Source organism: Sparus aurata, chromosome 8 (genome assembly GCF_900880675.1).
Source record: "Sparus aurata chromosome 8, fSpaAur1.1, whole genome shotgun sequence".
Lineage (NCBI taxonomy): Eukaryota > Metazoa > Chordata > Actinopteri > Spariformes > Sparidae > Sparus > Sparus aurata.
The window spans coordinates 1576418-1602966 of record NC_044194.1 but is presented as its reverse complement, the minus strand read 5'-3'; the positions used below and the strand labels follow the sequence as shown (position 1 = coordinate 1602966).

General features: G+C 41.9%; 1 protein-coding gene and 1 pseudogene across 2 annotated transcripts in view; one reads left to right on the top strand and one right to left on the bottom strand.

Annotated features, from left to right (window-relative positions):
* Nucleotides 1–6468: 6468 nt before the first annotated feature.
* LOC115586544 (uncharacterized) lies at nt 6469–18423 on the top strand (annotated as a pseudogene).
* Nucleotides 18424–20772: 2349 nt separating this feature from the next.
* LOC115586010 (neuronal acetylcholine receptor subunit alpha-7) overlaps nt 20773–26549 on the bottom strand; it is a 35951-nt gene continuing 30174 nt past the window's right edge. For both annotated transcript variants that reach the window (XM_030424732.1, XM_030424731.1), the window contains 3 exons: nt 24212–24298; nt 23954–24063; nt 20773–23001 (listed from right to left, as the gene is read on the bottom strand). In XM_030424732.1, coding sequence (XP_030280592.1) covers nt 22432–23001; nt 23954–24063; nt 24212–24298 — 767 coding nt within the window. In that variant the 3' untranslated portion in view covers nt 20773–22431. The remainder of the gene's footprint in view (nt 23002–23953; nt 24064–24211; nt 24299–26549) is intronic.

Below are 26549 nucleotides of genomic sequence, written 5' to 3'. Positions count from 1 at the left end.
AAAACTCAAAACTTCCCTCAATCAGAAAAAACTAATGACGGCAGAGATGTGTGAACAGTAGGGGTGTAACAATACATGTATTTGTATTGAACCGTTTCAGTACAGGACGTTCGGTTTACGTCATAGCTAATGCCATCGAGAAACCAGAGTTTGAAGACCCTCCCTTGTCGCTAAAGTCTCCTGCTTGGGAACACTGCGGCTTCCTTAAATATTGCAATGGAGAAAGACATGTTTCCGGTGTGACAGTTTAACTCTGGTGTTTATTTTAACTGGCAATGGTCACAGGTGTGCTGGAGGTGTGGTTGAGAATCCCGTCTCGAGAGGGGTCCTCGGTCATGTCTGCTAACCAGGAAAACATTCCGATCGCCCTGCTCATCGATCCATGTCATGTATATGTATATTTATTTTGACGTGGCTTGAACACTTCTATTCCACACGGAGATGCCTGACCACTGCAAACCACTGTTAGACGAGCGCTGCAGAGCACACAGTGACTGTGTAGGTTGACTGTGTTGATGCCTGTCCAAAAAACCGCTACTGTCAATAAATCGTCAAAAAGTGCAGATTGTTCCTACTTACATCTTCGTAATGAAAGTCTGTACTCACAAATGTGGAGTCAATGTGGACAAGTTAATCTTTCTAGCAAAAAATATGAAGGTTAAGTAAAACTGAACAGGGCTACATGCTGAAACTGTTAGTGCTGCACTTTACTTGTGGTTAAAGTTTTGTTAAAAGCCTTTAACAAGCTGTGAGGAATTTATTTTATAATATTTCATATAGCTTTTTGTTTGAGAAAATTTTATTTTTTATTCATTGGAAAGCTTATTTTATATATATTTTGTTTATTTGAGAATCATTTATTAATTTATCACCAGGCAGCACTTGACAACAGTATTCTATTTTTTTAAATTGTATTTTCGTATTTTGTATGTTACAATAAATTGTTGGTTTACAAATGTCAACAAGCAAATTTATGTTTAGCATTTTGTTCCCATACTGTACCGAAAATGAACCCAACTGTGACCTCTAAACTGAGGTACGCATCGAATATTTTTGTGTATCATTACACCCCTAGTGAACAGGGTCCAAACAGATCAGCGCTTCAGGCTGATTGAATCTGTGAAGTTGCTCTGCAGCGAGTGAACACAGGTGTCCAAACACCCTGATTGGCTGTGAGCTGCTCTTACTCATTAACTAGGAGTCGCTCTGCACACCTGAACAACAGGTGATCTGAATCTCCTCCAATCAGAGCAGAGAGATTCTGATGCTCAGCTGCTCCGATGACTTTGTTTACAATCAGACTGTTTTTCCACAATTATTCTGAAAATGACAACGTTCACAGTTTGATACAGGTCATGTTCACAGTTTGGATAATCAGGCCTTATTCTAAATGCAGCATTTTATAGTTAAGTCATGTGGGATATGTCGGTACAGAAGGTTCAGCAATGAGTCCTAAAACCCAGGAATCACTGAACCCGTCTTCAACGACCTCTTCCTGTTTACGGTCGGGATGCAGAACACACCAACTTCTAAACATTGTGATAGACGATGGGAGCAATGTGACCGCTGTGTGAGAAGGAAATTAAATCCTTCACGGTGCTTTAATTATGTTTATCGACACTGATAATGTCTTTTTTGGAAGAAGAGCAAAAACCAGAATATTGTTTGCATGTAGACGAGACCAGAAATCAAACTTTTCTTGTTTTTTGTCACTGAATGCATCTCATTGTATTTTCTTTAAGGTCACATGGACTTTGTGTTAGAGGATAAATGACAGAATGAGTTATTCATGTATTGATACCATCTCAAGATGAAATAAACACTTCTCAGGATGTTAAACCTGCCGTCCACAGTTTTACTTCTCAGTGTGAAGTTCCCACCTGAGACTCGTCCACGTAGACTCTGTTCCCGTGGTGGTTGAAGCAGCTGTAGAGCGTCCCGTTGTTGTGGAGGAAACTCTCAAAGTCCAGAGAGACTTCTTCACCTTCAGCTGCAGTTTCCTGACAGCAGGTAGAGTAACAAGGTCCGATTCAAACATGTTAACTGACCAACACCAACGTTCAACCACAGAGGAGGGAAAGAGCAGCTGGTGTGTAAAACCTGCAGATAATTCTCACCTTAAAGTCCACTGATGTGAAAACATGATATAAAATATATAAAGATGGTTTGATTCTCGTCTTTTTTCTGATGTTATCCTCTGTAGTCGACCTGGTGATCAGAGAGCTTCAAACTGAGGCTGATTTGTTGCTTCTCAAAGATAATTTAACAAAGTTTGAACTTCCTGTTTGAACATTTAGTCTAAATGTTTGATTTAAAATGAACCATGTGTTGATTTGTTTTTAACATCATGATGGAACATCTAGAAAATCAAACAGAATCTTTTCTACGTGTTTCAGTTCTAGTCGCTGATTTCAGTTTGTGATTTTTATAACAGAGCTGAGACGCTGATATAAATATTGGATGACGTGACAGTCGTAATATGATCACGTAATGATAACAGATACATTATTGATGTTTCAGTGAATATTTTAAAAAGCTGCTCACAGTAACTGGAGCTGGACTCTCCTCTTCCTCTACTTCTTCTTCTTCTTTGTCTTCTTCTTCCTCTTCTTTTTCTTTGTCTTCTTCTTCGTCTTTTCTTGCTCTTCTTTTTCTTCTTCTTCTCCTCTCTCCACTGTCTGCACGTTTCTCTCTTCACTCGTTAACGACTGAATATCCACAGTGTGACTCGGCAGCGTCGCTTCATCTTCGTCTGCCTGGAAACACAAACACAGAAGCAGGTCGCTGATTTTACTCCTTTATTACATCATAAACATATTACATTACATAAATATGTTGTCAAATTGTTTGTGTTTGAATTCTGTGCTGCAGTTTTTGTTGTTTTACAGTAACTTCCTGTTTATCCTCAGTGTTTGCTTTGTGCAGCACCAGTTACTCTGCTTTTATAATTGCATATATATATAATTATTATTATTATCACATGTTATACACATTACACAGTGTTACAGAGTGTTTATAATCTTTATATGTATTATTTCTTGCAGCTGTAACAGGACAATGTATCCACTGAGTGATCAATAAAGTCTTAACCCATCTTTAGTAAAAGTTGCAGTACTGCAGTGTACAAATACTCTGTGACAAGTAAAAGATCTGCATAATAAACATTTTACTTTAATTCAAGTAAAAGTAGAAAAGTATTAGTAGCTATCATTTGTTATCTATTAGTTGTTTTGTATTTTGTGTTAATCATCTAAAACTGTGAGTAAATGAAGGAGTTTCAAGTATTTAGAGAGCCTCTTCAATGCTCTGAGTAAAAGTACTTAGTTTCAATCGACAAGTCACTCTAATTAACCTAAACATATAAAGGTTTACCTGCAGGGTGGCGTCGCTCTGCCTCACAGGTGTGGAGGACCGGCCGGGCTCGGGCTCAGCCTGACCCGCTTCCAGCCTCTCCGGCCGGGATCCTTCACCGACCGACGCCCCGCTGCCCATCCTGACACCCGACAGACAGACAGAGAGAGAGAGAGAGAGAAGGAGAGAGGCGGACAGGCCAGATGGTGACGTCAGTGACAACAGGTGACAACAGGTGCAATCTGACACACCTGGCCATGTGACACAGAGATCTGTTACATCACAGCTCCAGAAGTTCTGTTTGCTGAAATCTGGTGAAATAAAGTTTTGGATTTTATACAGAAAAATAAATGTAAAGTTGATTTTGATTTTATGAAAATTTAAACTTATTTTCAGCTCGTCTGTTTGATGTTTTCCACTTCTAATCGTTAAGATTTGACTTAAATTGTAAAGTGTTTTAAAAGTCGAGTTTAAACGTTATAATTATTTCAGAAAGATCACAATCATAAGAAAAACTATTGAAGGAGATCTGATATTTAATCACACATATATGCAAATCACAAATAATGAAGCTCCTAAACTTCATCATGTAATTTTTGTTTCCATTATCAACTAATATAACTTTATCAGTAGTGAGAACATCAAACAAAATCAATATTACGTTGAATAAAATGTACAATTTCTGCATATGTCTTAAAAATTCAAATCAGGTGTTCGTTGTAAGTTGTTAAAATAAATGTTACGTCATGTTTTTTTTATCAGACTTTTGATTTGAAATGATTTCAAATATTCTCTGTAAATAAAAAGATCATTAACAAAGTCATGTGTGCTGATAAATGTCACAGCTGTTGATTGAAATCAGGCTGTTAAAATGTAAAATAATGGTAGTTTGTTTTCTGCTTATTTACACAGAACATGATGTTTAAAAAACAGTTTTAAGAAGCAACAATTTCTCAGACTGGATCACCTGAACACGTCTCAGGTCAGGTGTGTTAACTTGTGTTAAATTTTTATTTATCCTGACTTATTAACACAGTAATGGTCCTTTTTCCCCACTGTACCTGAAGGCAGCTCCTGTAAAATGTTTTATCTCTCCACATTGTGGCTGTTTAATTAAAGTTACAATCAGTGAAAATATCATGTTTAATTTGTCTGCACTGCCTCACCTCCTCACTAGAGGGCAGCATCAGTCTATAAACAGGGTTTAGAGCAGAGCATGAAGGCAGCGTTCCTGAATATCACTGAATTTATTCAAACAGTCAGAGACTTCCTCTTCCTGTTTAGGTTGAGCAGAGGATGATGTGCTTCCTCTGGCTTCCATTTCAACCTTCTTTTTTCCAGAAAAATATATTTTATTATGTGATTCAGAGCATTAAGTGAAGCAAAGAAGTCATCTTGGGTCAAAGTAAACTGATATAAATGTGCTGTTTACTTTGGGTCAGCCTGTTATCAGAACTGATATTCAGCCTCTCTGATGTTCTGGGTGAAATGAAAAGGCTACTGGAGTCTGCAGGGACGCTTCAAGCTTCAGACTTGTTAAAGGCTGAAGATCTTAAAGGCTTGTTGTTTCTGTCCAGCAGCTGGTTCCTGCTGCAGGATGAGACACTTTCACCCTTTTGTTATCTGAATGTCTGGAGCAGCTGGTGCACCCCGGCAGATATCTGCATCCTGGTCTGTCTGTGCCACCGAGCAGTGAAATCCTCACTGATTGCCTCGTTTACAGTGGACGTATCCTCCTCTTCTCTGTCCTGGAGGAGCTGCTGGCTGTGCTGGCAGCCGGGCGGCGGTCGAGCGTTTGGTGGATAACAGCAGGGACTCGTTCTGCCTCGGCTCGGCCTCCACGGATGGCCAAATTAGAAACGACACCCAATAAAAGAGGAGAGGAAACGAGTTTACCCGGAGAACAATCTAGGAAATTACTCTCTATTCACACAGACAGGGAGAATATTGACAGAGTCACACACACTCTCAGCCAATCAGCTTTTTGTTGCTTTTTATCAGAGCAGGAACAGAAAATCTGCTGCTTCCACTGCTTTTCTGTCTGTCTGCTTAAAGAACACAATGTTAAGATCACATCTGAAGTAATATTCTAGTAAAAGACCTTAAAAGAAGCTCTTGCATTCTATTTTAGTTTTTTCAAAATGACCAGAAACAGAAGTCCCCTCTTTGATAGTGGAGAGATGCAGTGCCGTGATGGCATAAAGATGTGTATGTGTGTGTGTTTCTGTATCTGATTATGTTTGTGTTTTTCTTGTGTGTTTGTATTTGCGTGTGTGTGTGTGTGAACTGCATGTTAAGCTGTTCAAACCCAAAAACATCATTTTTCAAATTCTATTCCAGAATCTAAAGCTACAAACAATAAAATCCAAGTTACATTAAATGATCCAAAATACTGTTAATGTAACTTTTTTTCTCCTTTGATGTAATAAAGTCACAATGATTCTGATTCTGTGTGTTTTCAGTCTCCATCAGTTGAACTCTGCTGTCAGTCGTCTGTTCAGTGAGAGGACGAGTCGTTCTATATTTAAGGTGGACGTCTCAGTTTGGGTTCATGTGATGTTGTTGACTGAAGAACTGAATCTCTCTCTGCTGTTTCTCTCTTCATAAAATAACCAAACAATGAATTAAGTCAGTTGATGAAATGAAAACAGACACTAAGTTACGAATAATTAAAACAAACAGTAAAGATTAATGTTGAAGATTAAAACCTGATTTACTTTCTCGTGTTCAGACTTAAATGTGAAGCACTCCTCTGAGTCACATGTGAACCAACAGCATTCAGCAGGTCTGACAAAGCTCCGCCCACATCCGACTCACACGATACAAACCAGGAAACAGTTTGTGTGTGTGTGTGTGTGTGTGTGTGTGTGTGTCTTTAGTACAGAACCACAGACAGACGATCAGATCCACCTTCAGACTGAACTAACAACGTCCTCTGAATGAGTTCATCTACAGGAGAGAGGAGGAGGAAACTACAACACTGCAGACGCTCCACACACTGAAGGTGAGTCCCACCAGAACCAGAACTGAAAGTTAAACTTCAGTGAAGTGAAGGAGGAAGTGGAGCTGTGACTGACTGTACTGTCTGCTGTGTTCACAGCGTCACTCAGAGACAAAATGGCTTCCAGGTTAGAGGAGGATCTCTGCTGTCCGGTGTGTCATGATGTCTTCAGAGAGCCTGTCGTTCTGTCATGTAGCCACAGCTTCTGTTAAGACTGTCTGCAGAGCTGCTGGACAGAGAGACAAACACAGGAGTGTCCATATTGTAAGAGAAGATCTTCAATGGATCCTCCACTGTCAAACCTGGTGTTAAAGAACCTGTGTGAGACCTTCTTACAGGAGAGAGATCAGAGAGCTTCAGAGGATCTCTGCAGTCGGCACTCGGAGAAACTCAAACTCTTCTGTCTGGACCATCAGCAGCCGGTGTGTCTCGTCTGCAGAGACTCAGAACAACACACCAACCACAGATTCAGACCCATCGATGAAGCTGCACGACAACACAAGAAGAAACTTCAGGAAACTCTGGAGCCTTTAAAGAAGAAGTTAAAGGTTTTTGAAGAAGTTAAAGTGAAGTTTGATCAGACAGCAGAACACATGAAGGTCCAGGCCCGACACACAGAGAGGCAGATTAAGGATCAGTTTAAGAAGCTGCACCAGTTTCTAGAAGAGGAAGAGGAGGCCAGGATGGCTGCACTGAGGGAGGAAGAGGAGCAGAAGAGTCAGATGATGAAGGAGAAGATGGAGGCTCTGAGCAGAGAGATAGCAGCTCTTTCACACACAGTCAGAGCCACAGAGGAGGAGCTGAGAGCTGAAGACGTCTCATTCCTGCACAACTACAAGGCTGCAGTGGAAAGAGTCCAGCAGCGCCCCCTGCTGGAGGATCCACAGCTGCCCTCAGGAGCTCTGATAGACCAGGCCAAACACCTGGGCAACCTGAGCTTCAACATCTGGAACCAGATGAAGGACATGGTCTCCTACACTCCTGTGGTTCTGGACCCAAACACTGCTGGTCCAGAACTCATCCTGTCTGAAGATCTGAGCAGTGTGACAGCAGGAGAGAGACAGAAGCTTCCTGATAATCCAGAGAGGTTTGATTATTACTGGTGTGTCCTGGGCTCTGAGGGCTTTAACTCAGGGACTCACAGCTGGGATGTCGAGGTTGGAGACAGTACAGACTGGATACTGGGTGTGTTAGCAGAGTCTGTCCAGAGGAAGGGACGCATACAGTCTGGATTATGGAGAATAAGGTTTTTCTCTGGTAAATACTCAGTGCGGTCAGCACCAGCTCCACCCACTTTTCTCGTAGTGCAGAAGAAGCTCCAGAGGATCAGAGTGAATCTGGACTGGAACAGAGGAAAGCTGTCGTTCTCTGATCCTGATACTAACACACACCTACACACCTTCACACACACTTTCACAGAGAGGATGTTTCCATACATTGCCACTGCAGATGAATTGAAGATATCACCTCTGAAGGTGTGTGTGACAGTGGAACAGAGCAGGTAAAGAAGTATTTCATCTCTGGAAAGACGGCCCTTAAATAAAACTTTCTCTCTCTGCAGTAGAAAGACAAATATTTTTTAACTTGATGCTACATGAGCAGAAAAAACAGAGTAAAAGGACTGTGGTGTTCACTTCCACTCAAAAGGTAGAAAGACTACAACACCCAGAGTGCACAGCGCTGCACCGGATTGGACGGGGCTCGGTTTTGGATCAGAGCAAGTTCTGAAAAAAGTTCTGAATTTCTGACACAGAGATAAACACAACAATTAATTTGGACCTGACAAACATTTTAAATCATTTATTCACAATCATAATAATGTTTTGTTGGAAAAGAGACTTTTATTCTGCAGCGTTCTGCGAGCTCTGTAGATGTTTTATTTTAAAATGATTTGTCAACATAAAAATGTCGTCAACATGTTGTTTAAATTAAAAATCACAGAATTCAACCCGTTAATCTTCACCTGCTCCTCCTGCTGTCTCATCATTCACAAAACATGGATGTCGATTTATCTGTTTTCATTTGTTTTAGTTTGACGGTTTGCTTTGGGTTTCTATTGTCGACCTTTTAATGAATGAAATGGGGAGAGTAGAGTGTAGATAGATTTAGTGACCTGTTGTCAGATAATTAAAACCACTTCAGTTCTCCACCTCCAGACTCTCCTCATGTTTTACAAAAATATAACTTAAATCAGAAGACAAGGATTTTCATTGGCTGATGTTTTTCTGCCTGAATAAACTAAATAATGAAACTCTTAGTTTTCACGACTGAATAAACTGAATAAATAAACTGATCTTAAAGGACAACACAGTTTATACTGTTTTACTTAGTTTACATGTGGTGGACCCTGCCACCTTTCTAGCTTCAAACAGTGTTCTTGTTAGACCTGGGTAAAATTGAGGACTCAAATGCAGTCAGTGAACGGTGTTGACAGGCTTTTATTTTGATGTTTACATGAATTCTCGTCAGAATGGGTGACAACACAACAGGCTGTGAAAAACTACACTTGCCTGAACAGACGAGGACGACATACAAGAAAACAAAGAACAGAAAATCACTCTCGAAGGAGGAAACACGCACAAGGTCTACACTAATCTAAGAATGAACAAATACTCTATGAAAATTACACAAAACAAAAAAACACTCTCAAAGAGGGAAAACCAAAAGGCTGAAAACTTAACTGAGCTACACTGAATTACAAAATACTACAAAAACAAAAGACGCTCCAAAGGAGGAAACAAAAGGATCAGCAAACAAAACTATCTTCAATACTAACCACAACACTATCACAAAATAAGGTCAGTCTTCTTCAGAGGAGTTGAAAAAACATGAAAATACAAACTTGACAAGGCACGAGGTTCTTGACTTAGGCCAGTGGTTCTCAATTATTTTTTGTCATGCCCCCCCTAGAGGACAGAATTGTTTTCACGACCCCCCCCCCCAAATTGAAATACTATTGAGAACCTGATAATACTTATTTATTTATCTGTATAAAACACTGTATGAGCTGCAGCATTCTGCACACAATCACCTGATTTTCAAAATGGTTTTATGTTGTCAGCTGTCAGAGTTTTTAGGCAGAAAACACATATAGGTCTTTCCTTATTTCCGACCATGTTCACAGTAAACCCAAGAGCTATGTAGCCATCGTCATATTTCCTGCTCCATAGTTCCTGACCATAGGACTAGCAGAAGAGCTTTGTGTCTCTTTTTTGAGATTTGTGTGCTGGTATCAACACAGAGTGTTGTTATTTTGAAAAGAAACCGGATGTTATATTGTTATTTCAGCGCTTTACTTCCTGTCTGGTCGGTGCAAAATTCAGCTGGCTTGCTGTGTCGTGCTCCGGCATCCGCCGGATACATAGAGGTCCTGCGCAGCGCAGCGGACCTGCTGGAAATTTACATAGACTAAAGTGAAAACGAAACCTATCTGCTCCGCTGGCGAGACGGAGACATAATGCAGAGCGGACGCGTATGTAGTGGAAATAGACCTTCGCGTCCTGCCCTGCCTCTCACGCCCAACAATCAGGGGATCAGGGGAGACATAGGACCGGTGACACAGGAGGAAAGGCAAGCGACCTGATACGAGAGGAGAATTCGATTTTCAACATAAAACAGGAAGTTCGCCAGACAAAACTCCAAGACAGGACATCCCTCACTGCGGTGTGACAGTTCTGGGAACTTATTTTCCTCTGAGAGCAGCTTGTTCACTGATGGAGAAAAGTTTGTGTTATGACCTCATTACTATTGTTAATATTAAATATCTGAATTTGAATTGCTCCAAAACCACGTGACACCCCTTTAATGCTGATTATTGGGCCCTTGGGTCATAAACAGTTGCATTTGTCTTCAGTCAGTGTGAATAAACTCTCAGTCTCTTACTGAGGACACTCTTTGTAAATATCTGTAGATTTACTTACAGAGTCAAATGAATATTAAGTGAACAAAACAGACTCTGTGTTAAAGTAACTGGTCAACAGAAACACCTGTTTCACTGCTTCCTGTCTCTCAATACAACACATACTGTGATCTAAATATCTCAGTGTGGTTCAATCTGAAAATTTTCATAAATACTGTAATGATCTAACACTAGTTATGTTAAATAAACGTTTGTAGACTGTTTTTGGATCAAGGCTGGACAACAAATCAACAGAACATGAAGATATTGGTGCCCAAATAAAAGTGACAATATAATCAAGTTAATGTAGGATAGGTATGTAGGCTATGCGGGCCTCACGTGGACGGCACCATAGGTCTAAATGTAGGGGACTATCACTGCTTGATAATCAAGGTCATTAATCACTGGTGATTAATTTTACACTCGTAGAAGGGGCACCACCTCCATTGTTTGATTTACTGAAATAGGCTGGAGGGAACTATTCCAAACATCTAACTGTACAAGTTTGACTTGGACAGCTAGAGTATCAATTTCAAATCAATTTATTCAATCTCAATATTCTGGAGCAGTGAATTCTTTGCACGTATCCATCGGTTCTCCACATTAAAATTAAGATCCAAACAAAGACAAATGATTATATATATTTATTGACTAAATAATTCGGGGTAACATAAATGAACTGACAATTTTAGACGAACAACAGATAACAGAAAAGGTAAAGACTGTAATTAGAAATAAATAAATTATGTGACCGTCGGCAGATGGTAAAGTTAAAGGGTCGGGTTTTTATATATTAAATATTACGGGAGTAATCTTTTAATACTAACGAGACCCTAACCTTAACTTTCTAAAGTTCATAAGATAGAAGTTAGAGCTTTAGACAGAAGTCAGAACCTGAGACAGAAGTCAGAACCTGAGACAGAAGTCAGAACCTTAGACACCACTCATTCTCACGTGTGTGGATCCAGCTGTATGAAGACGTTCAGCCTGTTTTGTCTGGGCGTCAGGAGGCACTGAAGCTTGGTCTCTTTGAGAGTTCTGGGTTGGACCACGGCACAGCGCGTTGGTCCAGTAGCCAGAGGGAAGGCTGGTACTCTGTTGAGGGACTCTTGGTCCGAAGGCCCAGCGGGGTTTCCGCCTTGGGAGCGCTGGGGGCAGAGTCGATCTCGGCTGGGAACAAAGTCTCTTTTGTGGAGACTCCTTGCACGGCTTCTGAGGCAGACGATGGACTGCAACGTTCTTCATCAGATGATCACAGTCTTGAAAAAGACTTTTTCTTGATGTTTCAAGGTGGTTCTCAAGTTCTGATCCTTTCACTAATTCAACTTCTTCTGGATCAGGCGGTGATACTTTAACGTTATTTTAAAATCAAATCAAAAATCGAAAAGAAAAGAATTTGTTCCATTAAAGACTTGGATAAAAGTAGAGCACTTAAAGTAGTTATTCAATTCGCTTTCTTAGAGCTTGTTGCAAAAATAAAAGTAAAGATTACTTTAAAATGAAAAATGAAAAATAAAGAAGTGAAGAGAAGAGAAGAGAGAAGAAGAAGAAGTCAGGAGGAGAAACAGGGGGGCAAGAGAGCCCGGAGAAGAAGACTCCAAGTCATGACCGAAGTCAGGACCCAAAAGGAGAGCGAGAGTGAGCCAAAGTCCTGACCGGAGTCAGGACCCGAAAATGAGAAGAGAAGAGAAAAAAGAAGAAGAGCATCTTCTCTGTTTTTATGACCTGCCGAAGACACACCGAGAACAGGGGTGGGGCTGGCTGACAATACTCCTTCTGTGTTGGGAGTTTTGACCCACGACACTTTAATCTAACTAAACTGTATTGCCTTAATGTTTCGAAATCGTGTTTTAACTTCCCAAAAACTTTATCATCTTAAAAGTCGAATTTTTGTCTTCGTTAAAAGATGTAACATGGTTATGATCCAAGAATTAAAGAATTAAAAACATGATTAAGGCATAAAACAATAGTATACAACATAAACCATAAAGCATATAATACACAGTAGGACCAAGGACTTATACATATTCCTTGTAGTTCTATCTTAAGAAAACGTCAGACATTCGTTCGTTTTCTTTTCCGCTTTTCCGTCAGGGTTGCGGGATGTTGCCGCTTTTTATCCCCCCGTGGGGGGTTGCGGGGCTTACTGGGGCCAAATCCAGTTTGACTTATGGGCGAAGGCCAGGGTACACCCCGAACGAGTCGCCAGCTCATTGCAGGACCTTTACTGATGGCAGTGGCTGCCCTACAGGGTGCCAACTGCACATCAGGAGCAATTCTGGGGTCCAGTATCTTACTCAAGGATACTTCGGCATGTAACTCAGTCCCACCCCAGGGGAGCAGGGGATTCGAACCAGCTCAACCCACTGAGCTACAGCCGCCCCCCAAAGAAAAACATGCAAGTCTGTGCCCATTGCAAAGGTGGGGGCTGGTTTCTTTCAAACCCCAAATTCATTAAGTAATAAAACTTCATTTGGGCTTGACAATAACATGGAAAATATCTACTGTATGACTTTCTTGGCTATTAGGGAATCTGCTAAAATTAAGAAGATGAAATTGTAGTTAATAGTTATTCAGAACATATTGAAAGGTGGATGAGTATAGGATTGGAATGCAGCAAAGATTAAAATGTCACGGACAGGGTTGTAAAACGCTTTGGCCTGTGAGGGAGGGGGACTGGTTCATCTTTACCCCAACCAACATCAACCCCCACTTCTTGTCATCTGATGTGGAGAGAGAGGACTCTATTGTACTTAGTCGTTAAAATTAATAACAAAACGTCTCCAATGATCTGTTTATAGCAAGAGCAACACACCGTCCTAATCTATAGGGAGAAGAGGCCATAGTTTGGCCTGAGGAAGAAGGAGTTCATCTTCTTTGTGAGGGGGGAGAAGAGGCAAATATTCAGTCAAACAGATATGCTTTGTTTGTTAAAGTAGTCTTGTCTTGTGGTTGAGAGGTTAGAGGTCAGAGGACGGGGAAAGGAAGCAGAGCCTCGTGATGGAGACATAAGGGCTGGTGTTCCTACATTAATATATTTTGAGGTTTTTATTTAGGTTTCAGAAAATGATTCATCCTTAGTATAAGTAATAATATAATGAATATAATAGTGAACCAAAACACTCATACGAGGGATGAGATACGGAGCAAGTCCTCTCAGGGCCCCTGATGTACGAAGTGAAGATGCTCCATATTTATCCTGACTACACCACTGCGGTGATGAAGAAAAGCGTTTGGAGACGTGAAAACAAGGCTCAGATCCATAGAGGGGGCCAAATACGGGCTAAGATTTCCTGGGAGTAAGGAAAGTACTTACGAGGATCCCACCCTGGACTTCATTAACCGTGGGACACATGCATCTTCTTCACTGGGATAGAAGTACAGCAGCTAATTAAAACAAGCCATGCGTCACAGATGTTTTGTGCTGGTCGTCTCCTTTGGACATTACTTTTTGAAGGACTGGTACATTATGGAACTGTACAGCTGCCGTTAGATATATTCACAGCAGACAGGAATGTTTCTCTCTCCCTTTTCTATTCCTGCTATTATCATTCATTACAATGTACACATATTGTTCCATGTGGCACTGTGTGATTGATAAAAGTACCAGGACGGGACTACGATTGTATATCACCAGTAGCATCAGTCTGTACCAATAGGATGTATTCTGAGCATTTTACAGTTTCTCGTGGAACAAGGCAAGGCTGCCCTCTGTCACCGTTACTTTTTGCATTGGCCATAAAGACTTTAGCAATCGCAATAAGGCAGGACACTACAGTGATTGGCCTGTTCAGAGAGGAGCTAGAGCAAAGAATCCTGCTCTATGTGGACGATATGATACTGTATGTTTCACAGCCGGACATCTCCATGCCCATGGTCCTCTCCATCCATGAGAATTTTAGTAAAATCTCAGGGTATAAAATAAACCTTCAGAAAAGTGAGATGTTTCCTACCAATTCCCTAGACTGCACTTATTCTTTTCATACACTTCCCTTTAAGGTTACTCATGATCAGTTTACATATTTAGGGGTGCAAATTACAAACAGTACAGGCAGACTCTTCAAGGGAAATTTCAACCCACTATTAACTAAGATTGAGCAGGACCTTAAATGTTGGATGCCTCTATATTTGTCACCTGCTGGTAGAATAATTGTTACAAAAATGAATGTGTTGCCAAAACGCCTGGACACACTTATATCCAGCTTCATCTGGAGTAATAAAAGTCAGCGATTCAGCAGAGCCTATTTACAACCTCCAAAGGTGCTAGGTGGTATTTTCAGTTGTATTTTTGGGCTGCTAATATTCAACCTACTCTCCATTGGCTATATTAGGATCCAGGTGCTGACGTCCCCTCATGGTGCACTCTTGAAGCCAGATCCTGTATCCCGTCAACACTGTCAGCATTAATCTATGCATCTCTAGCCTCAGACACCTCGCTGTATACAAGAAATTTTTTGGTCAAAACAACACTTAGAATATGGAAGCAGTTCCGCCGGCACTATGGATGGCAAAGTTTTTCACTGAAATCCCCAATCCATGCAGATCACATGTTCCCCCCATCTCTCTCTTCAGGACAGTGCTTTTCTACGGTGGGACTGCACACACAGCATGACCTTTTTATAGATGGTTTCTTTGCCTCTTTTCAGCAATTGTGCACGAAATTTCTTATCCCACATACACACATTTTTCGTTGATTACAGCTGCGTGATTTTATGCTTTAACAGCTGCCTCAATTTCAAGATAATCCCCCAGGCTCTGATATTAACTCTCTGTTGTCCACTTGTTTAAAGTTATGATATCTAACCTATATAGTGCACTTTCATTACAAAAAACCCTGTCCCTTGCCACTATTAGACATAGATGGGAGCAGGATATGAAACTTGGGATGCAGTATTAAAAAGAGTCCACACCTCCTCTATCTGAGCAAGGTACGGACTACTACAGTGTAAAATATTACATCTGGCTCACTGGACCAAAGAGAAGTTAATCAGAGAGATTCCCAGACACAGATCCAGCGTACATTTATTGTAAAATGACCCCTTCCTCGTATTTACACACATGTTGGAGCTGACGACTTACTGGACTTCGGTGTTTAAAACACTCTCAGAGGTCCTAGAGGTGTCTATAGCCCCCTGCCCTGTCATTGCCCTTTTTGGAGTACCTTCTGTTGTTCACAGTTTGAACAACTCTCAGTGTGACTTTCTGACTTTCTGTACGTTGCTTTCCCCCTAATCCGTCTGATATGGAAAGATGCCATCCCTCCATCCCACACACTATGGATCAGGAGTAGCTATTTTATTTTATATGAAATTGGAAAACAAACATTTAGAGGTTCATCTTGCAGATTTTATAAGATTTGGCACCTTCTTTAGAGATACGTGGAAGAGAAATCAGAGGTGCATGAAACAATCTAATCGCTAGCTTCACTTTATTTAGATGACAACCCGCTTGGATTTTACTCTGAATTTCCTGTACTTTTCTCATGTTTTTTTGTTTGCTTGTTTGATTGTTTATTTGTTTGTTTGTTAGGTTTTTTGTAAGATTCTCTCTCTTATCATGTGTATATATGTCCTCTCTTACAACAAACTTAGATCCAGTCATATATTGATTATTATTATTAATTATTTATGCACTTTTTGGGGTGGGAATTCCGTTCTGAGTGTTTGTGCTCAATAAGCAAAGTTTAATATATATCTATATATATATATATATATATATATATATATATATATATATATATATGTGTGTATAAATATATATGTATATATATATATATATATATATATATATATATATGTATATATAATACATATATATATATTCTGTTATATAAATATATATATATATATATTTATATAACAGAAAACACTACAGTTTATGCAGTGCTGGTTCTGATGGGACTTTAGCCCTTCCAATCATGATCAGATTACATTTCCTGCAATAAATCAGTACTTTGGACTGAAACACTCCTCTGAGTCACATGTGAACCAACAGCATTCAGCAGGTCTGACAAAGCTCCGCCCACGTCTGACTCACCTGAGACAAACCAGGTAACAGTTTGTCAGTGTGTGTGTCTCTTTAGTACAGAACCACAGACAGACGATCAGATCCACCTTCAGACTGAACTAACAACGTCCTCTGAGTGAGTTCATCTACAGGAGAGAGGAGGAGGAAACTACAACACTGCAGACGCTCCACACACTGAAGGTGAGTCCGACCAGAACCAGAACTGAAAGTAAACTTCAGTGAAGTGAAGGAGGAAGTGGAGCTGTGACTGACTGTACTGTCTGCTGTGTTCACAGCGTCACTCAGAGACAAAATGGCTTCCAGGTTAGAGGAGGATCTCTGCTGTCCGGTGTGTCATGATGTCTTCAGAGAGCCTGTCGTTCTGTCATGTAGCCACAGCTTATGTAAAGACTGTCTGCAGAGCTGGTGGACAGAGAGACAAACACGGGAGTGTCCAGTTTGTAAGAGAAGATCTTCAATGGATGTACCACCTCCAAACCTGACGTTAAATAACCTGTGTGAGACCTTCTTACAGGAGCTAAATCAGAGAGCTTCAGAGGATCTCTGCAGTCTGCACTCTGAGAAACTCAAACTCTTCTGTCTGGACCATCAGCAGCCGGTGTGTCTCGTCTGCAAAGACTCAGAACAACACACCAACCACAGATTCAGACCCATCGTTGAAGCTGCACGACAACACAAGAAGAAACTTCAGGAAACTCTGGAGCCTTTAAAGAAGAAGTTAAAGGGTTTTGAAGAAGTTAAAGTGAAGTTTGATCAGACAGCAGAACACATGAAGGTCCAGGCCCAACACACAGAGAGGCAGATTAAGGATCAGTATAAGAAGCTGCACCAGTTTCTAGAAGAGGAAGAGGAGGCCAGGATGGCTGCACTGAGGGAGGAAGAGGAGCAGAAGAGTCAGATGATGAAGGAGAAGATGGAGGCTCTGAGCAGAGAGATAACAGCTCTTTCACACACAGTCAGAGCCACAGAGGAGGAGCTGAGAGCTGAAGACATCTCATTCCTGCACAACTACAAGGCTGCAGTGGAAAGAGTCCAGCAGCGCCCCCTGCTGGAGGATCCACAGCTGCCCTCAGGAGCTCTGATAGACCAGGCCAAACACCTGGGCAACCTGAGCTTCAACATCTGGAACAAGATGAAGGACATGGTCTCCTACACTCCTGTGGTTCTGGACCCAAACACTGCTCATCCAGAACTCATCCTGTCTGAAGATCTGAGCAGTGTGAGAGGAGGAGAGAGACAGAAGCTTCCTGATAATCCAGAGAGGATTTATTATTCCTGGTTTGTCCTGGGCTCTGAGGGCTTTAACTCAGGGACTCACAGCTGGGACGTCGAGGTTGGAGACAGTACAGACTGGTCACTGGGTGTGTTAGCAGAGTCTGTCCAGAGGAAGGGACGCATACAGTCTGGATTATGGAGAATAATGTTTTTCTCTGGTAGATACTCAGTGCGGTCAGTACCAGCTCCATCCACTGTTCTCGTACTGCAGAAGAAGCTCCAGAGGATCAGAGTGAATCTGGACTGGAACAGAGGAAAGCTGTCGTTCTCTGATCCTGATACTAACACACACCTACACACCTTCAGACACACTTTCACTGAGAGGATGTTTCCATACATTAACACTTACGATGAACTGCCACTGAAGATATCACCTCTGAAGGTGTGTGTGACAGTGGAACAGAGCAGGTAAAGAAGTATTTCATCTCTGGAAAGACAGGCCCTTAAATAAAACTTTCTCTCTCTGCAGTAGAAAGACAAATATTCTTTAACTTGATGCTACATGAGCAGAGAAAACAGAGTAAAAAGACTGTGGTGTTCACTTCTACTCAAAAGGTAGAAAGACTACAACACCCAGAGCGCACAGCGCTGCACCGGATTGGACGGGGCTCGGTTTTGGCTCAGAGAAAGTTCTGAAAAAAGTTCTGAAATTCTGACACAGAGATAAACAGAACAATTAATTTGGACCTGACAAACATTTAAAAATAATTTATTCACAAAAATACAAAAGTTTTGAAGGAAAAGAGAGACTTCTATCCTGCAGCGTTCTACGCACTCTGTAGACGTTTTATTTTAAAAATGATTTGTCAACATAAAAATGTCGTCAGCATGTTTGAATTAAAAATCACAGAATTCAACCTGTTAATCTTCACCTGCTCCTCCTGTTGTCTCATTATTCACAAAACACAGATGTTCATGTTTCTGTTCTTGTAGTTTTCAGTTTGACAGTTTTGTGTTTCTATTGTCGACCTTTTCATGTTAAATCACAGCGTGTTTATCTCTACATCAGCCAATCAACCTGAACAGCCCAAATATTGAACGTGAACGTGTCTGTATATAGTACGTATGTTAGTTTGATTGCGTGTTTTTCATCTTTGTGTTGAATAAAAGACTTTTGAACCTTCTTGCTGTCTATTTAATAAACTCCTAAATTCTTCAACCATCACAGCTGTTATGGTAAATTTGGTTGTGTCTGCTGTGTTCACAGCGTCACTCAGAGACAAAATGGCTTCCAGGTTAGAGGAGGATCTCTGCTGTCCGCTGCTGTGTCATGATGTCTTCAGAGAGCCTGTCGTTCTGTCATGTAGCCACAGCTTCTGTAAAGGAGCTCTGATAGACCAGGCCAAACACCTGGGCAACCTGAGCTTCAACATCTGGAACAAGATGAAGGACATGGTCTCCTACACTCCTGTGGTTCTGGACCCAAACACTGCTCATCCAGAACTCATCCTGTCTGAAGATCTGAGCAGTGTGAGACGAGGACAGAGACAGAAGCTTCCTGATAATCCAGAGAGGTTTGATTATTTCTTCTATGTCCTGGGCACTGAGGGCTTTAACTCAGGGACTCACAGCTGGGACGTCGAGGTTGGAGACAATACATACTGGGAACTGGGTGTGTTAGCAAAGTCTGTCCAGAGGAAGGGAGTCATACTGTCTGGATTATGGAGAATGATTTTAGATGAAGGCGAATACTCAGTGCGGTCGAAATCAGCTCCACCCACTGAGCTCGTAGTGCAGAAGAAGCTCCAGAGGATCAGAGTGAATCTGAACTGGATCAGAGGAAAGCTGTCGCTCTCTGATCCTGATACTAACACACACCTACACACCTTCAGACACACTTTCACTGAGAGGATGTTTCCATTCATTGCCACTTTGGATGAACTCCCACTTAAGATATCACCCCTGAAGGTGGTACAAACTCTTTAGATGTTTTATTTTTAAATGATCTGTCAGCATAAAAATGTCGTCAACATGTTGTTTAAATAATAAATCACAGAATTCAACCTGTTAATTTTCACCTGCTTCTCCTGCTGTCTCATCATTCACAAAACACAAATGTTCATGTTTCTGTTCTTGTAGTTTTCAGTTTGACAGTTTTGTGTTTCTATTGTCGACCTTTTCATGTTAAATCACAGCGTGTTTATCTCTACATCAGCCAATAAACCTGAACTGCCCAAATATTAAATGTGAACATGTCTGTTTATAGTACGTATGTTAGTTTGATTGCGTGTTTTTCATCTTTGTGTTGAATAAAAGACTTTTGAACCTTCTTGCTGTCTATTTAATAAACTCCTAAATTCTTCAACCATCACAGCTGTTATGGTAAATTTGGTTGTAGTTATTAAGTTAATTATTAGTCAGAGTTATAAACAGCTTAGTAACTTGTTATGAGACTGAATTATTGAAGTGGCTATCTATTCCCTTCTTCAAGGATGGTGCCACAAGGTGATCTAATGTAAATTGGATCATATTATTTATCATAATTAACATTTATCCATGATAATCATCATCAGGGACGTTGAGCCAGTAATTATCCCTGATAATCATTGATTATTATTGATAGCAAAATTTAACTCCCTTTTAATGTCGCATAAACACGACTTAATTATGCCTTGTGTGATGCGAGGCCGAGAACAATGGTGCCCCACTTGAGGCATATACACAATGGTGCCCCGTGTGAGGCAGCATACTTTTTTTAGCATAATTTGGACAGTGCCAAAATTTCAGATTCACATGTTGAACTCTTTATCTAAAAGTTTTAACATTTAACCCTACTAGTCTTTTACAGGAGTAGACATTGATTTGTACCTACAAACAACTGCAGTGTGATGAGAATTGATTTATCAATCAAATTTATAACCCATTTATTTAACCACAATCTTTTAGGTTATCAACTGCCACTTTGAGCCATTTGCTGCTATCAATTCAAGTTGAAAGTGCTCAGTAGAAATTGTAAGAATTTCAGTTCAGCATTTCAATATCCTGTATTCAATGCATTGTAGTCAAGCTCTCACAATTAGATGACAATTTAAGTGATTTGGGAAACTGTTGTAACTTCTAAATCTAGTGGTAAGACACCTGAAGCCTGCCAGCTCAAACAGAGCAGCATCTCAGACTCAACAGTAAGCTGGACGGAGAAGAGCTGCGTCTGTGTGTGGTCCATCGCTGAGAAGTTAGTTTTTTTTTTTTTACTGTACACAAATGGATTCACATCACATCCTGATGTATAAGAAAATACATTTATTTACAAAGAGCAGATCGAACACACACAATTAACTGATCAGACAGGTTTCATCCCTGAAATCACAACCCACATCCAACAATTAATACAGAAGTGTTTCCTTAGTAACAGAGAATTTTGTGATGAATTTAAAATGACATTTGAACGATTCAGCTTTAATCTCATATTTGTGTAACTTGAAGGCGTCTGATGTAAATCTGGAGCTGCACAGATCTGTGGTGTGTCCGATCAATTATTTTATACTTAACACTCGTGAGTAAAGTTTACGCTGCACTTTGGTCTTTGGCTACAAGATCCACACAGAGCACCGTGAACTAAAAAATCCCACAGCAGAAATGTTATTCTCAAAGTTTAATTTCAGAATAAATCTCTGCTCTGTCAGGTGATTATGTCGCTTCCAGATGAGCTCTTGATGCAGCTGCGTGACTCTGAAGCAGTTAAAGGACAGAGTGTGTTCTTCAGTCTTTTTCATGCTGAAGAACGAACAGCAGCTCGTCTTCTTCTGAACGACAACAGAAGCTGTGAAGAAGAATCAGAACTTGCTGACAGCAGCTTCAACAAACACTGAAGACGACCCATCAACTCTGATGACGTCTGCTCATCAAGATCACCTGATGACACCTGAGACAGGTCCTTTCACAGTACATACATGAAACAAGAATGTGCACCTTTGACTTCAGATTAGTTTGATTCATATGCTGCTTTTCTCCTATAAAGGGATAATCCACAGGGTACCGTTTAGCTCAGTTGGTAGAGTGGGCGTCTCATGTGCTGAGGCTCTGCAGCGGACCCTGGTTTGGCTCCCGGCCTGGGTCCCTTTGCTGCATGTCACTCCCTCTTTCTCTCCCTGTTTCCTGTCACACTCTTCAGCTGCACTATCAATAAAGCTATAAAAGGCCCAAAAAAAAAACCTTAAAAAAAAGAAAAAAAAAGGGATAAGCCACCCAAAATATGAGCACAGAAAGACTGATGGCTCTCATGTTTGTTCAGTACCTAAAACACTCTTGCAGCACAGTGAATGTCTTTTATTGCAGTTTGTTCCTAATAACTTTGTTTGATCTCATTAATTAATGCAAGAATTGTCTCTGTAGCCTGAAAATGTATTTCATTAAAACTGTGCCTCATCAGTGCTGTTAACAGTGCAGGAGAGACTCGTTACTCATCTGTTTGTAGAAACAATAACTTATTAATGAAGCTTCTTCTAAAATCACAGATCTGTCTATGTTCATGCTGATCTCAGCTAATTGTCTCCAGGCTGATTGTGCTGAGAGTTTAGAGTGCGATCGATCAGCTCAAGTAGCTGAGAGCTTCTAGAGGATCAACAAAAGCAAAGTGTCGTTCACAAACTACAGTTTCCTTGGACCTGCCGTCACAGCACCGGCTGGCCCTGTTGCAGATGTGGGAGCGATTCTGAGGGATCTTAGATACGATAAAGAGGAACCGAGCTGTGTTCATCAATACTTTGGAAGAAATACAGAGAATATGGACATTTGTTTCTAAAGGTTTGTAGATCTTCAGTGGGTTTGGAGCTGAGGGCCACAGACACAGAGACTGAGGGACGACATTATTGGTTCAGGTCTGTACAGGAGCTGATGACAGGAAGATCAGCTGTCAGCTCTCCTCCTCTCCTCCTCCTCCTCAGCTGAAGAAATCTTTGGAAATGGCCTCCACAAAGTTGGGAGCCGACATGAGGATGCCGATGGTGCACAGGATGGTGAAGAGCGAGAACGCCACCAGACACAAGCGGTCGATCACCGCTGCGGCGAACTTCCACTCGCTGCAGACCGTCTCCTCCTCGTCCTGGCTGCGGAAACGCTTGGCGATGTACCTCACCTCCTCCAGGATCTGGTTCAACTCCGCCTCCAGGATCGAGCCCCCTACTGCTGCCCCACCTCCTCTTCCTCCGGCTCCGCCCCCCGCCCTCAGCACGTCCTCCTCCCCTCCCACCAGCCGTGAACAGAGGAGCTCGGGTTCAGCCGGCGAGGCGTAGTGCAGCCCCTCCATTCCCCTGAAGCCCACGTACAGGAGGTTACCGTTGGTGACCTGCGGGTGATGTCGCAGAGAGCCCTGACTGACACTCAGCTCCAGGCTGGACAGGCTGCTGCGCTGACGCTTAGCGGCGTTGTGGCACGCCAGGCGTACCTTCGCCTCGCCGGGACGACGCATCCGCAGGAACCAGGCGCACCAGTTCAACAAGATCACACGAGTCTAAAGAAGAAGAAGAAGAAGAAGAAGCAGAAGAACATGAGGAAGTAGAAGAAGAAGCAGAAGAACAAACACAACTTTACAATATTCGTGTCAAAAAATGTCCATAAAAACAAGTTGAAATGTCGAAAAATATGTTCGTACGAAAGAGAGATGTTCATGTGTGACATGTGTGCATGTGTGTGCGTGTGTGTGTGTGTGCAGATGAAAATAGAGCATGAATAAAGTGGATCTGTGGCTCAGCTCTCAGAGGAAATCTTCTCCTACAGTCCCATATTTCACGTCACACTCAGCTCATTAATCTCTTCTCTGTCGTCAGAGCAGCGACTTCATCCTGCTGCAGGTTCAAGTCGGTCAACGTGCAGACGTAAGAAGTGAGACGAGTCAGAGTCTGATGGTGTTCAAACACTCTCTCTGCTCTCAGCTCCTCTGACAGCCGCTGGGAAGCTAAACGACACAGATTCGTCCTTTCAGCCTCACAGCTTCACCTTCACGGCTCAACACTCATCCTCCTCCTCCTCCTCAGCGGGGGCATTCACATCCATGACACACGTCAGAGCAGGAGAGTCACCCCCACACCTAACCCTGACACACACACACGCACACACACACACACACACACACACACACACACACACACCTGAGGTAAGAGCTCTGACCTTTGAAATAAATTCCACCTTAATGGAATTTCTCTAGTTTAGCTTCCCACAGGGGAGTGAGTGTGTGTCCGTGTGTGTCCGTGTGTCCGTGTGTGTGTGTGTGTGTGTGTGTGTGTGTGTGCGCGCATGTGTGTGTGTGTACATCAACATCCAATCAGCTCTCAAAGTGAAGCTCATTGAAAGCGAGAGAGTAGAAACCAAACTGGACTCCTCAGAGACAGAGGAAACCTGTGACAACACTCAAAGTACAGCAGAGAACAGGAGGAAGAGGAGGAGGAAGAGGAGGAAGGACTGACCCATCTCGGCATGTGTCCTCCATCAGGGTCGTGGTGATGATACTGCAGAACCAGAACTGTGGCGATGACCGACAGACCCACGATCACCATGGTGGTGGCAAAGTACTGAGCTGAAACACAAAGGTCGGGTTTACGTCTTAGTCTTTAAATCCATCCAGGTAACTGTAATCCTACTTTAATGAAGGTGCTGACAGGGAGGGCTCAGGTGACGGATGAAGGAGGACAGGGAGGTGATGGAGCTCTGGGTGAAGGTCTCACCTATGAGAGGAACAGAGTCAGACGTCGCCGGCATGATCTCAGCCACCAGCAGCATGAAGACGGTCAGAGACAGCAGCACTGTGATTCCTGCACAGACACAGCACAAAGATTTACACCTTCACAAACACTTTTTTGTGAAACGCTTTTTCTGACGGTTTAATCCTGAGTGAGTAACAGCTGCTACATGTACGAGCTGGGTGCTCTCAGCCCTGTGAACAGCTGCTGAGCTCAGCACTGGAACGAACAGGAGAGGTGGAGGATGAAAGGATGTTCACTGTGTGATGGAAGGACGAATCCCTGGACGGATCACGGTGACGTGAATCTGTGTTGTGCTGCCAGATCCTGTGAAAGTTAGAGAGGAGGAGAATTCACCACAGACTGCTGAACAGACAGAGAGCAGGGAGGTGGTCCCGAACACGTGATGACGCTTCTCAGACTACTTCTGTTAGTCTGTCTGTCTGTTGGTTTATCCGCAGGAATAACACAAAACCAAACGGCTCTCCTCTAAACCCGGATGGAGGACGGGTCTCGGCCCAGAGCAGACCCTGTTAACTTCTGGTGTGGATCCAGATAACGGGACGGTTCCAGCAACATTGTGAGATTTGGTCGACGGGTTTCTATTAGTGAGTAAAAAAAGGGGACTGCTGGGCCTCGGCGGAGGTATGCGCTCTACTGAGCCACTAAGCACATCCACTGAGCAAAATCATATCCAAAAGAAGTTGATTCAATGTATCTGACCATTCTGAAAGTTGGGGTTTAAAACTGGAAAGGAATGGCGAAGAAAGGAAATGAATCACCAACTGTTTCGTCAAACGATTTATTGTTTTATTAATACTTTTTATTCAGACTGTCAAAACATTATTTTGGTTCTGAAACATGAGGATTTCATTTTTGTGATTTCAGACAATAAATGACGAGTTTGAACTGGACGAAGGAAGAAATTTAAATACGTCACTTTAGCTCATCACTTTAAACGGCTCTGATAAATAACTCGGGGATAAATCGATCCAAAAGGTTTTGTTTTCCTTTAATCTAGAAGCCTGGCTGACAATAGAGACGCCATATAGTTCTCTGGACCCGCCGACAGCTGGCTGTTGGTTCTGACATTTAGTACTCTCCAGTTTTACACCTCATTCTGGGTGAAGAGGTCAGAGGTCAGACTGACACACCAGCCTCCTCATAAAAGGAGCTGGATCAATAAAAACAACAAAATCCTATTAACACACACACACACACACACACAGAGCGGAGGTAATTGAGTGTCATCTTAAAGTGCGTCATTAAACCTGATTACAGACATGCTGTTGTCTCGTTCTCTCTGTGGGATCGTGTCTCATTCAGTTGTGTCACATTTCAAACACTGAATATTTTATCATAAACTCGTCTGCTGTCACATGACTGAAGAGTGACACGTCCTGTTGAATCTGCTGCCTCGCTAACAGACACTCAGCAGAGGAGAAGACTGATGTCAACGTTCAGCTGCGACTCGCTGAGTGAATTACATTTCCAGTGAAAGTGTTCAGATCTGACTGCTTAACTTCCTGTTTCAGGATGTTTTATAGCTGATGAGTATCGACTCAGAGCTGTCAGTCATCCGAGGGCTGGAATACGTCCTGAAGCTGTCTGACTGGCCCAAACACTTTTTGGATGAGGGCTCGTTTAAAGGGCCATATTTTTTTTCCTTGCCTCTGGTGGGGTTTTAATTGTCCGTCAGCAACACAAAATGAACTCCACCCACCTCGATCGTCTCGGTGTGGAGGCAGAAACCTCACAGGCCGATAATTCAACACTCGGACATGTGGAGTTCAGCTTCTGCACACCTTCACATCGACAGGTGCGTAGGAGAAGGCTGAAGGCCGACACAGTCAGGGAAAAGACTCCCACGCAAAAGTTGGACACAGAAAACCCAAACTATCTGACCTTTGCTTTTCTTTCCACTTTTCAGATTAAATCAAAAGTATTCAGAAACTGTTTTCCATTAAAGACACAAGATCGCTCCTAAAAACATTCCAGCACCAACATTTTAAGGCTGTTGTAAATGTCAAAACTGTCTCTGAGAGGATTGTCTTACTCTGGAGTGTACTTTATATCCTCCTAGGCTGTTCGTCTGGCATTGGTCAATTTATATACATATTTAATTAGATTAAATAATTGATTTGATAGATGGACCCTGCAGTGCACTTTATCATGTTTTATCTACTGTTGGGTAAATCAAGAGTGCACCAGGGAAAAATGCTTTCTGATTCTGATCTTCTCTGAACATTTTATCAGACAATTAGCTATCAAATCAGGAATTTCCATTTGAGGCATCGGTTGCTCCTAAATCCTCAAAAACATT